The sequence below is a fragment of the Lactuca saligna genome, chromosome 1, assembly GCF_052625555.1.
Source record: "Lactuca saligna cultivar CGN05327 chromosome 1, ASM5262555v1, whole genome shotgun sequence".
In the NCBI taxonomy this organism is placed as follows: Eukaryota; Viridiplantae; Streptophyta; class Magnoliopsida; order Asterales; family Asteraceae; genus Lactuca; species Lactuca saligna.
The window spans coordinates 88,790,868-88,803,881 of NC_136417.1; the positions used below are offsets into that span (position 1 = coordinate 88,790,868).

At 35.1% G+C, this 13,014-nt stretch overlaps 1 protein-coding gene across 1 annotated transcript; it reads left to right on the plus strand.

Annotated features, from left to right (window-relative positions):
* Positions 1-5,876: 5,876 nt before the first annotated feature.
* On the plus strand, positions 5,877-7,987 carry LOC145000061 (glycerol-3-phosphate acyltransferase RAM2-like). Its single transcript, XM_078959208.1, has 2 exons — positions 5,877-6,544; positions 6,950-7,987. Exons 1-2 carry the CDS (start codon positions 5,900-5,902, stop codon positions 7,820-7,822), a joined length of 1,518 nt encoding a protein of 505 aa, XP_078815334.1. The 5' UTR covers positions 5,877-5,899; the 3' UTR covers positions 7,823-7,987.
* The last annotated feature ends 5,027 nt before the right edge of the window (positions 7,988-13,014 follow it).

Sequence of the window (13,014 nt, forward strand, 5' to 3'; positions counted from 1 at the left end):
ACCTTTCTAGATGTTTAGCTTCGCAACGCAAGATTCGTACACCCCGTTAAGCTTCATTATGATGGTTATATGCCCCTGAGGGGTATGGAATAATGTTTAATCGAATAGTTTCATCACTTACCCGATTAGGGTTGAGAATTTTTGAACGAATGATCTTTCCAAGTGATAACTTCTTATTAAAATAGTGAGTTGTACAATAGTAACATAATGTAAACCCTAATATACAAGGGTTAGATGAGTTGACCGGTTTGACCTGTTGACTTTATTTGACTTTGACTTGATCGGAAATTTGATGCTTGTCACATGTGTAAGTATTGAAATTCTACGACTTTGCGTGTAGCATTCTCTAGGATGAGTTAGACCATCACGGAAATGGTTGTAAGACAGTAATGGAATCATTTCCTTCGTTCGGGTTGATTCAGCCTCATTGTTGTTATATATTTGATCACTGTTCAGGCTAGGGGACAATTAGAGTCATATTAGTGGCTAGATAAGTATGGCTCCTGATTGAGGGTGGGAGTCGGTAGTATCTTGCAGGGTTGGGGTGTTAGTAAAAGTTTGGAGTATGGAAAATTTAGTGACCAGTGTGTCGGATTCGTGTGGCAGATATACTAGGGCAACCTTTATAAGTTAGACTCTTGAGCAGAGTCTTGTAACACGACATTGGGTGAGATTGTGAGTTTTAGAAAATGGGTAAGTATTCTAAATCTCTAGAGACCCAATTATGATGACATTTGCAGAATTTTAAAGATCAAGGTTAATCAATCAGTCTTGAAAAACAACAAAGAGTAAAGAAAATCATTTAAGCCCCATTAGAATAGAAAGAGTTTAGAAAGTAGGTCTTGTAATAGTTTCTCTCTCTAAACTAAATCTTACATCAAATGGGTTCCATAATTGTTCATACATAAATGGGAGTCACTCACTTCCTATTTATAGGAAGGACTTAACCTATTACACATCATAAGAGGGTAACCCACATGCAAGGAGAACTTTGCAATTTAACATTCTCCCCCTCAAAGTTAGGATTGGATGTCTCAGCTTTAATTTCCAAATGAGCTCCAAGCAATCAAGACCTAACTCCACCTCGAGGTAACACCGGTCTTCAAATCCAATTTAAAAAGGAATATCCAGTAATCTTCGAATTCCCATGTCAACATTCTCCCCCTTTTTATAATCAACAAATTGTTATAAAACCCACAAGGGTTTGAGAAGCGCTCTAGGAATAAACTTGACGAAACTCCCCCTCGATATGTGATAAAAATCAAACCGCAAAAATATTGCACCAAAAGCAATCACGAAAAGCCGAGACAAATTTCAAAAATTTTTGAAAATTTCTAATTTTTGCTGAGAGTTGCAATAATTTCGAAAAGTGGGTAAAACCTATCAGTTTTCAAATTCTGCAGGGACCCGTTGCGACAAATCAGCTTCAAATGCAAAACATTACCCTAAATGCAAAACTCGGCAAAAAGTGACAATTCGCATAAACTTCAGGGACCAGTTTGAAATTCCTTCCCTCTTTAGACAAAAGTACCCTCAATTTGAAGTTGTTTATTTTATGCTGAAGTGTTGAAACTATGAGGACTCGAATGGAAAATAATGTTTTCTTCCCAATTCAATCCCAGTACACAAACACTAGTAGTTGATTTCGACTCCAAGAAAATACATGTATGATTCCAAGTCATTAGACTCTAAGGAATTCCATCTGCTTTCGACTTATGTGAGCATCAACTTCTTTGACACTCAAATAGAATGACTTAACCCTGTACTGTCGAAATCAATCCTCTCAATTCGAAAAAATCAAAAAATCATTCCCAGATGCTCTATTTGAAATTACAATTAATCACATATCAATTTCGACTCTATATGTGTTCGATCATCAAACCCACATTCCACTCTAATCAACACTAATACCAGTCAAAATTGAAATTTAACTCTCAACTTGATTCGATTCAACACCAATCAAAATCGAATTCAAAACTATCACATTCGATTCCCTTCATTGTTTTTCGACTCTAAGTAAACAACTCCAAATCAATCCTGATGCGAACAAGCATCAACAATTAAAACTCAATACTTGAATCGAATGAAGTAATGCCAATCAACATCAACTCTATCAATCCATCAATTCGGACTATAGCCTTCCCATTCAAAATTAAGTTTTCATCATCAATCCTTTGCGTTCGATTTCCAATATGACCATCTATCCAGACATCAATTTGAAATAAACCTTGCATATATTCTTCAATTCAAAAATATCGATTCGATGATCTGAACTTTGATTTATAGCTTCTAAATCTACTTTGCAATGTTGATGCATCTCCAACTCATTCGACTCGAACTCAAAGACCCTGATTCTCCATATAATCTTTGATGAACAATTCAAAATCGCAACATCAAATTATAAGTAGAACATTCACATTTAATTTCGATTCCAAATTCATAAGAACCTAATTTTGACCTTCTTTTGACCTTTCAATTGAATAGACTAGTGAACACTCTTCAGCATTTGATCATTCCATAAACAAACATCAACATCAGTTAAATTCATCTTTATATGATTTTGACTCTTAAACAGAAACTCATTTGACTCGATTGAACAATCAACACCGGTCGAACTTGAATTTGACTTCAAGCAAGTCTCCATAATAGTCGAATTACCAACATTACAAAATCGATACTTCAATTTCTAATTTTAATTTATGGAATTAAAAATTCGATTCGATCCAATCTACTTATGAGATTGATAAGAGAACGAAGACTGAAATCCTTGAATAAAATGTAGATTTTATTTGAATGACTCGAAAGTTATCTATGAGTTTATAAACAGTGTCCAAATAAATGTTTGTGCTAAAAAAAATTGAACAATATTTGAAAGTTATCTATGAGTTTATAAACTATTTTGTCTTTATATTGCCACGACGTGACCGATGGAAGGTCACAATGTGGCGATTTGTTGAGGTAATTTTTCGGTTGTTGATTTTAAGGGTTGATATTTGACCGTTGACTTGTTGAATTGGGTTGACTTTTGGTCAACATTATTGGATTAAAGGTGTAGACTAAGATTGGACCTTGTATGTTTTGATAGGAGTGTTATAGCATTGGTTTTGGGGCTTTGAGCTGAGGTTTAGCTGATCTCATGATTCAAGTGAGTCTTCTCACTATACTATGTAGGATGTTAGTTGTCTTTGTGATACTTGTATGAAAGACCCCGAGGTAGCTCGTGACATTGTATGAAAGACCATAGGGGTAGCCCATGACACTTGCATGAAAGAGGATGGGGGTAACCCATGACACTTGAATGTTAAACCATGGGGGTAGCCCATGACACTTGGATGTTAAACCATGGGGGTAGCCCTAGGGATGTCAAAAAGTCCCGTGGGACCCCGGTCCCGAATGGGGAATATTTGTTTAAAAAATCGGGGACGGGGGTGGGGGCGGGGGCAATGTTAACCCCCGTTTTAGATTCGGGGCGGGGGTGGGGGTGGGTATTCCCGTCCCGAACCCCTAATGGGGACCCCGTTAATATATTATTTATATTAATATATATTAATTATAAAAATATAATAAATAATAGCAATGATTTTGAACTTCCAAAATTCAATTAAATATCATGTTTTTAACCTTATAGTATAACATTTTTAAGATGTTATAATATTTGTATTTTAAATATATAAACTTATGCTATAAATAACTATTTTTATCCAATATGATTTCGTTTAGCTCAAAAAATAACTTCTTTTAGCATAAACAACACCTTCGTTCGCCAAAAAAAAAAAAAGTCAACCCAAACGGGGGCGAGAGCGGGGATGGGGAGGCTAGAAATTTTGGGGGCGGGAGCGGGGGCGGGGAAACAAAAAAATTTCGGGGGTGGGGGTGGGGGATGCAATCCCTGCCCCGTTTGCCCCCGTTAACATCCCTAGGTAGCCCATGACATTTCAAGGAAAGACCACAAGAGTTGCCCATGACACCTAGATGTTAAGACCATAGGGGTAGCCCATTACATTCCAAGAAAAACACCATGATGGTAGTCCATGACATTATATGTATGGTATGTGGTATTTTGGAGAACTTACTATGTTTTTTACTTACGGTTTGTGGTTTAAACATTTTTCAGATACTTCCCGTTCCTGAGAGAAGGACCTGACTTGACTGCACAACATCCTCTTATGGCTATTCTGTACTGATTATTAATATTTACTCGGATGTTTTAAAAAGATATATTTTACTCTGATTGGTTTTGGAGCAATTAATTGTATGGGTTTAATGATTTAAAAGTGAAAATTTTACTATCATTTTTCGGATGTTTCATGAACAATGCTGGAACGGAATTGAAAAAAAATAAAATGAAATTAATTTATAAGCAGAATGAAATTGAATTGGATTTAGGATTTGATGGTATTAATTTATAAGCAAACAAAATGCACGTTATATATAACTTGTGTGATTCTCTGATCGTGTTATCAATACAATGACATAATGACCTAACCGATGGTACCATCGGTACTGCTACCCAATCCTCCGAAGCTGCTACTGTTTCATGCACCCTAACAAACACCAAATTTACTCGTCTGGACTTTGTGGTTTTAATTAATTTGGTATTTATGAACAATAACAACAGGTTTCTATGTCTTTTTCACACTCTAAAGTTATTAAACTTTTTTTGCTAGCTACCTTAGATATCAAAAACTAATGTGAAAATATGTTTTGATGAGTTATAAAGATCAAATCAAGTAAAAAACAAATTCAATGAATGAATAATATTGATCTTAACCTGTTTAATGAATGAAAAATTATTTATAAAATTAAAAGAATTTTTTAGTAAAATTTATTGAAGTAAATATTTTTAAAATTAATCAGTAAAGATTTAAGTTCGTTTGCCATTTTCAAAAGAATTAAAAATCAAAAATATCAATATATAGATGTGTTCGGCAAAATTAACTTTTAGAGGGTAACCAGTAGCAAGTAACAGATAGTGAGTAACGGATAACGTTTTAGATTTGAAACGTTTTGTTAAATTCAACAATAGAAGTTGTAGTGTCAAACAATTTTTTTTGTTCAAAATGGAGTTTTTTGTTAAACTCTAAAATTTACAAATCGAGAATTTTTAAGCAATGTTTTTGTATATAAGTAACTAGTTTATAATTCGTGAGAACCACGATTATAAAATAAATTAAACTTTTATAATAAAAATGTATAATTATTAATCAATTATTATAAATAAGTCATTTTAAATAAACTATTAATTAAGAAATATATCAGAATTTTAAAGTTATTTAACTTCAAATTTAACATATAATTTAAAAAATATAAATTTGAATTTTGAAATTAATCATTTTTAATAAATAAATGTTTTTTGCTACTTGTCAGTCTTTCATCAGTTTTGATACTTGTTATTTTGTGGTAATTTTAAAATAAATATTATTCACTTGTCAATTTTTGGTTTGTTTTAATTTTTAATTAAAATCATATACTTATATATTTGTAAAGTATTAAATATCATATATATTATATTAAATTGTAATAAATATATTTTTTTCTTTCTTATTTTAAATTTGTAATTAAAAAATATTTTTTTTATACTTTAAATTTAATTATTTTTTAAATCAATTCATATAATATAGGGATCTCACACACCTAGTTGTCAAATATATGTAAATGATACATGTCATAATATTAATGCAGAATTGTATTAAAATAATATTTGATAAAAAATAAAAAAAATAATAAAAAAAAGATTAAAACTAATTATTTATTAGAACAATATTTTAAACTAAAATTTAATTGAATATAAACTTTACTAGTCGTAAATATCATTAATTCCAATTCTATATATACACACAAACACCAAACATACTCGTTCATAACTAAAAGCAAAACTTCAACTCTAACAAATCTCCCGATGACAATGCCTCATAATCAGAACTATTCTGAATTCACTTATGAATTCCCTCCTATATCTAATTGCAAGACATTTGGCCGGGAAAACCAAACTATAGTCTCCGACATGGACGGAACTTTGCTCCGGGGACGTAGTTCATTTCCTTATTTTGCCCTCGTTGCATTTGATGTTGGTGGAGTTTTAAGACTCCTCATTTTGCTTCTTGCCTCTCCCATCGCCGGAATTCTCTACTATTACATTTCAGAGTCTGCCGGGGTCCGTGTTATGATATTTGCCACCTTTGCCGGAGTGAAGATTTCTGACATTGAATCTGCGGCCCATGCCGTCTTGCCAAAATTTTACGCGGATGACCTTCACCCGGAGGCCTGGGGCTTGTTCTCGGCTTGTGGGAAGAGGTGTGTTTTGACAGCGACGCCGACTGTAATGGTGGAGCCCTTTTTGAAGGAGGTTTTGGGTGTCGATTTGGTGATGGGTACGGAGATTCATAGTTGGAAAGGAAGAGCTACCGGACTTGTTAATAAACCTGGAGTTCTCGTCGGAAGTAACAAGGCTGACGCTCTTTTGAAGGCTTTTAAAGACGCGTCACCACCGGAGTTGGCACTTGGTGACCGGAAAACTGACTACCCATTCATGAAATTATGCAAGGTCATAACCAAAACCCATAAAAAATGTGTTCTTTCCTTTCAATTGTCATAACATTTATACTTGAAGCCGATTAATTGAAATCAAGATCGGTTGGGATAAGAATAATTGATATATTAAGTATAATTACTACAATAGTACATATGAATATATATGATAATATCATAAGAAATAACATTTAGAAGATATATGGTAACAATTTTTTACGATATACAACTTTTATTTGGACTTGTGATCCACATATGACATAATCACATAAATATCAACCTTAAACGGAATGATATCGAGAAAAATAATGTTATTATACAACTAAAAAAAGAGATTGGAGTTTTGGAAACACAAACAGATAGTTTGATATGGTTACGTTGACTTAGATATTTCATAATCAACTATAGTCATCTCTTTCAGGAAGGTTATATAGTTCCACCAGCAACGGCGGAAGTTCAGGCTGTAACAGCAGACAAGTTGCCAAAACGAGTGGTGTTCCACGACGGCCGATTAGTCAATAAGCTCACCCCATTCATGGCTCTAGTCACCATTCTTTGGATTCCGGTGGGATTCCTCCTTGCATGTCTACGTATAGCCGCCGGTATGTTCCTCCCCATGAGTATAACGTATTACGCTTTTTGGGCACTCGGAATGCGTGTCATAATTAAAGGATCACCACCTCCGGCGGCTAAAAAGTCAACCGGCCAAACTGGCGTCCTATTCGTCTCCTCCCACCGTACCCTCCTAGACCCGGTTTTCCTCTCCGCAGCCCTCGGCCGTCCAATCCCCGCCGTCACATACTCTCTTTCAAGACTCTCGGAGATAATGTCTCCTATCAAAACTATCCGGTTAACCAGGGACCGGACCACCGATGCCAACATAATCAAGAAGCTTCTACAAGAAGAAGATTTGGTCATATGCCCCGAAGGAACGACCAGTAGAGAACCAATTCTGTTCCGGTTTTCAGCTCTGTTTGCAGAACTCACAGACGACCTCGTTCCGGTGGCTATGTCAACCAAGATGTCCATGTTTCACGCCACCACCGTAAGAGGGTGGAAATCAATGGATACATTTTACTTCGCTATGAACCCTAATCCAACTTATGAAGTTACTTTCTTGAACAAGTTACCCTATGAATCAACTTGTAGAAACGGGAAACTGAGCCACGATGTCGCAAATAATATACAACGAATGATCGCATCTAGTTTGTCGTTTGAATGTGTGAATTTCACGAGGAAAGATAAGTACAGAATGTTGGCCGGATATGATGGTAGTTGCCGGAAAATTGTGTGAGGCTAGGTATGGCAATCGTTATACTATGTATATTAGCAGAATTAAATTATGTATTTGTTAATAAACATTTATGTCAGCTTTAACCATAGCCATGGAGGTTAGGCTAAGTATGACACTATCTTGTCACTTTCAATAATAGTGCGATACATATTAATGTAGCTATAACCATAGCCATAGCCATATATAGCCGATTTACTACAAAAAACGGTTAGAAATTGTGTTGATAATTTGCCATCTTCAACTTCACCATGCCATTTATTTATTTTTTATGTTATATTTTTTATCGTCAATTTAATGTGCTTATAAACTGCTGTCTATGTCTTTAATGACTTTAAATCTTTTACTTTTTAGTTGAGAGAATCAACATCCTATTCAGGTTTCATACCATCATTTCTGCATCATTTGAAATCTTGTATGGTTTGTTTTTTAGAAATTTTCGAATTCTATTCCACACAGCGCTTGATTTGTTTTTCAAACAATTTTTAACTTTTATTTTTTTCAAATGATTTTTTTGAAAAATTTGGTATAATTTTTTTTATTTTCTTTTTAACATTGATTTTTCTTTTAAAACTTTGATTTTTATTTAACTTTGATTTATGAATTTATTACAATTTCTTTTTTATAGTTTCAACAATTTTTCATAACTTCATTCTTTTAAAACGTTGTTTTTTTTTTTTTAATTTTTTACCTTTTATTTTAATAAAAAATTTCAGTTTGAATTATATTTTTGAACATGTGTGATTCTTTTATGAATTTTCTAGACATTTTTTATAGTTTTTTCTTAATCTTTTTTTTATAATTTTCTTTTTTTATGTTATTTAAAATTAGTTTTTTTTTTTAAATTATGATAGCTTCTTTTACATTTTTTATATTTTTTTACATGTTTTTTTTAGCATTCTTTCAATATTTTAAAACTGGATTATTAAAAATTCGGTGTTGAAAACTATTTTCAGTTTGTAAAATCAGTTTATTTAAATTTCAGTTTACTGCAACAGCTTGCAAACGTTAAAAAACAAACAAACTTTTTGCAGGCTGCAACCGTTTGGTCAACATCTTCTCATGCAGAGAGTTGTAAATGTGATACGCGGACTTCATGAATTTTTGCTTCGTAAAAACAAAAAACATCTAAATCTCCGATAGAAAAGTGCTACCATAACTATACTACGTCATCTTTATTACATGTTCAGTACCACACCACTAAATAAGGGAAATGATTACCACTCCACAATTATTTATATTTTGTTTACATTCAATTAAGTAAAACAAACATAATTTTTAAAATTAAATAAACATTTTACGCATGTTCTAAATCACACACACTCCATATAATTTTGTATTAGCAAATCAACTAAACCCCAAAACAAAATACTCCATATTACAAGAAAGAAAATTTAACCCCAAAAAAAATTAATCCACTAAAAATATGTCTAGCCCACTTAAATTTAACTAAGCCCAACCTTGCCCTATTACATTCATTCTGATTTGCAACTATCCAAAAACCGTAACCTCTACTTTTCTTCTTCTTTTTCTTTCTTGTTTACATGTTACAGTTGTTGTAATTCTTTTTCCGACGAGCACATAGATGGATTTCCGACAAGTTCCTTCGAGAACAACAACCATTTTTGTGACCGATTGGAACAAACGAATCACATTAGTTGTGATAACGCGTAGAGCTCTCCACTCCATACCACGACTACGAACACCTGGTGTAACACTCGATACTAGATATGAAATTATTTCGATTATGTATGATTTTTTTCTGCCATGACGTGGTGAAACCTCACCACAACGTGGCGATAAGCTTTGGTCAACGGGAGTTCAATGAACCACCACGACGTGGTGATTTTGCCATGATGTAGTGGCAGCTGTTGGAGAAAACCCTAAAGTTTAAGGGTTAAGCCCTATTTTACCTCTTTAACCTCTCATAGCCTCCCTCCCATCAGCCTCTGTCTCTCCAAATCGTCCCTTGCAACCCCTAGATCCCTTTTGTGAGTTTAGCCTTAAAGTGTGTGTGTTTGGTGCTAGTGAATGAAGAAGGTGGTAAAAGATCATATTGGGAGTCCAAAGCAACGTAGGTTTAGGAGTTTATCTTCCTCAAGCATCTCAAGGAGGTATAAAGTCTTCATCTTGATGAGTTAATTGATAGATCTATGGATTTTGTCCATTTTTCTCTATGCCTTGTTACTTTGGAAGATTGAACCTCATAAAGCTTGCAACTTTATGAATCTCCAGACCATTTGGAGCATTTGAATCTTTGAATCTAATTTAGATTTGAGTTTTGAGGCCATGCATGGAATCTTGGCCCTTTTTGCCCTAATTTAACCTAATAAGAGTTCAAGACATGCATTGGACATGCACCTCTAAAAAGCATTGATTTTATGATTTGTTTGGTGTTAGAAACTCTTCTAGAGCTTTTAGACAAGTAACTTAAAAGATTGAGTGATTATTGCTTAATCCATGTAGTGTTTTGGACCTTAAAGTTGAGATCTAGACCCTATTATGGCCTAGATCTAAGTTGGAGACCATCTAGAATCGAAGAAAATGGTTGAATATGTTAGGCTACTGGAAACCCAGTTACCACGGTGTCGCAAGGCCACTACGATGTGGTGGTGGGCCTGGTCGCAACTATTTTGTCTTATTCGACGCCACGACGTGGTAAAGGGCTACCACGATATGGCAGTCAGCTGAGTTGACTCTTCTTGAATTTTTTGATTGTTTGACCTAGTTTGACCTAGGGGTATTTTGGGTATTCTGGATTATGTTTGATAATTAGTCTTTTGATGGTTAGGCATCGGTTAGAGCTGAGATTCGGAGTCAGGACCTCATCAGCTATCGTTTAGATTCAGATGTGATTTTCCTCACTGTGTTTAGCGGGTTAAAGTCACCAATGCTGACCTATGATTTGTTATGTTAGGATGTTAAATGCCGGTGTGACTCTTGCATGTGTTATGTGCTTGTATGCTTACCGGGTAGGGCCCGATGACCATTATCTATGCTATTTATTTTTGTGATTATTTCCTATGTTATTTGTTTAACTGTTTATATGTTTATATGTGTGTCGGGCGGGGCCCGATGAATGACAGATTTGTATACCGAGCGGGGCTCGATGTTGGGCGGGGCCCGATTACAGGCTAGGCCTATTATGTGTTTATTATGTATGGTATGTGGTATTTTGGGGAACTCACTAAGCTTTGTGCTTATGGTTTTCAGTTTATGTTTCAGGTACTTCTTGTTCGAAAGGGAAGAGCCCAAGATGATTGTAGAATACCCAGCACCTCATTCCACTTTTTTATGATTACTCTGATATTTGTGATGTATTTGATACACTTTGTTCCACCATTGTTTTATATTGATGTTTTGGGATAATGGTTTTATTAATTTAAAAACAAGACTTTGTGGTCTTAATTTTTGGGACGTTTCAATTTGGTATCAGAGCCTTAGTTTGAGGGATTTGGGCATGCTCTCGGGTGTCTCTGAACTCAAACTGAGGGTTTGGTAGAATTTTTCAAAAAGAAATGTTTTATAAAAAAGGTTTCTCATAAAAGAAAAAGGGTGTGGTACATGCAATCGACCGAGCTCAAGTAACTTTTCCCAAAATACCCATACATGATTTATGATATGCTTTGATTTATGAATCTGTGAATCACATGCTAGTTATGGAGAAGGATCTGCTCGAGATTTGCATAATAGATTTCTAGGAGAGATACCTTTATGTGCCTATTGTATGAGTTTCTAGACTTGCATGTTATTACTGATCAGTTGGTGATAGGATGAACTGATTAGGTTATGTATGATTACGATTACTCGATGCTCAAATGTTGCTTTCTTTGTGCTTTTTAGGAGTTCTCACTAACATCAACTAACTAGTAAGCGAATATGTTAAGTTACATATTACGGAAACTAACAAATTTTAGAAGGTTAGGTTTTAACACTATTGTGCAACTCTTGTCTGAGTCCAACCGTTGTAGTGTGAGACCTTTCATTCAAAGAATTATCTGGTTTCAGTGATATGTAATTGTATTCGTGAGCTAGTTGGAGAGTGCATGTAGGAATTCCATATGCAACTGATGGCGGAGAGTGGTGTGGTGGTTGCTCTAGGAAAACAAAGGAGGAGATTTAGTGTTGGGAACCTTGTCTTGTGAATGATTATTTATGTGGATTAGGAGTGACTTGGAGGATTCAAAGCGATCCTTGAGGAAAGTACGGATAGATGTGGAAGCTAGTATAGGCACGTACTACTGGAAGCAGAGGATCCGTATTCGAGTCAAGGAGGAATGTGATGAATCCAGGGAGCCTGTATATATATATATATATATATATATATATATATATATATATATATATATTTATGCATATTTTGATGGTTTATATGGTCTATTTTTAGTATGGTGACCCTTCGAGGCAGAGCGGTTGGTGGTTCTAGTGTGGGCGAGGGCTCAGGCTCAGGTTTTGGAGCCAAGTTGTTGGATGATCAGATGCGAGAGTTCATTTCATCTGAGATTACGCACAACATACTTGAGCAGTCTTCTGTGATCTTTGGTACGATCAAGGAGGGTATCATGGAGGTATTGGAGGAGCATTTGGGCTCTTTCCGTTATGAGAATGTGGCTTTAATTGGGACTCGTTCATTGACCTTTAGGGAGTTCCGGGAATGTGGAGCTCCATATTACTACGGGGTAGTGCTAGTTGAGTTACGGGAATAAAAAAGGAAGCGATTGTGATGATCGGCTTGAGGATTGCATCCAGAGGTTGAGCGGTTGGCAGATAGGTTGGGAGGTCACTATCCACATTGGGGATTATATTCTCCCAAGGTTTTGCATGTTCGTAAGAGAGAGAGGTCAGACATGTGATTTTTGGAGTTGTGATGTAAACCCATCATGGGGCTGGATGGTTGTGGTCTGTGATGGCCTAACAACAATATGGGAATGTACAAGAGGATTTTATGGTATGGTGCTAGCTGATGATTTTAGGCGAATCGGGAGTGAAAAATTTTATTGTCTCTGATGTATCCTGACTATGAGGATAATGCCTTTTGTATTTGTGAATGATTCTCACGATGATCTGATGGTAAGGAGTTTGCAGACGAGGATTGTGGTAGTCAGTTTGTTCTAGATAGGGAGTTGGTTTTATGAATGAACTTTCAGAAATATTGTTATGCATCTGCATGGGAATCTTCATATTAGATGTGGTTG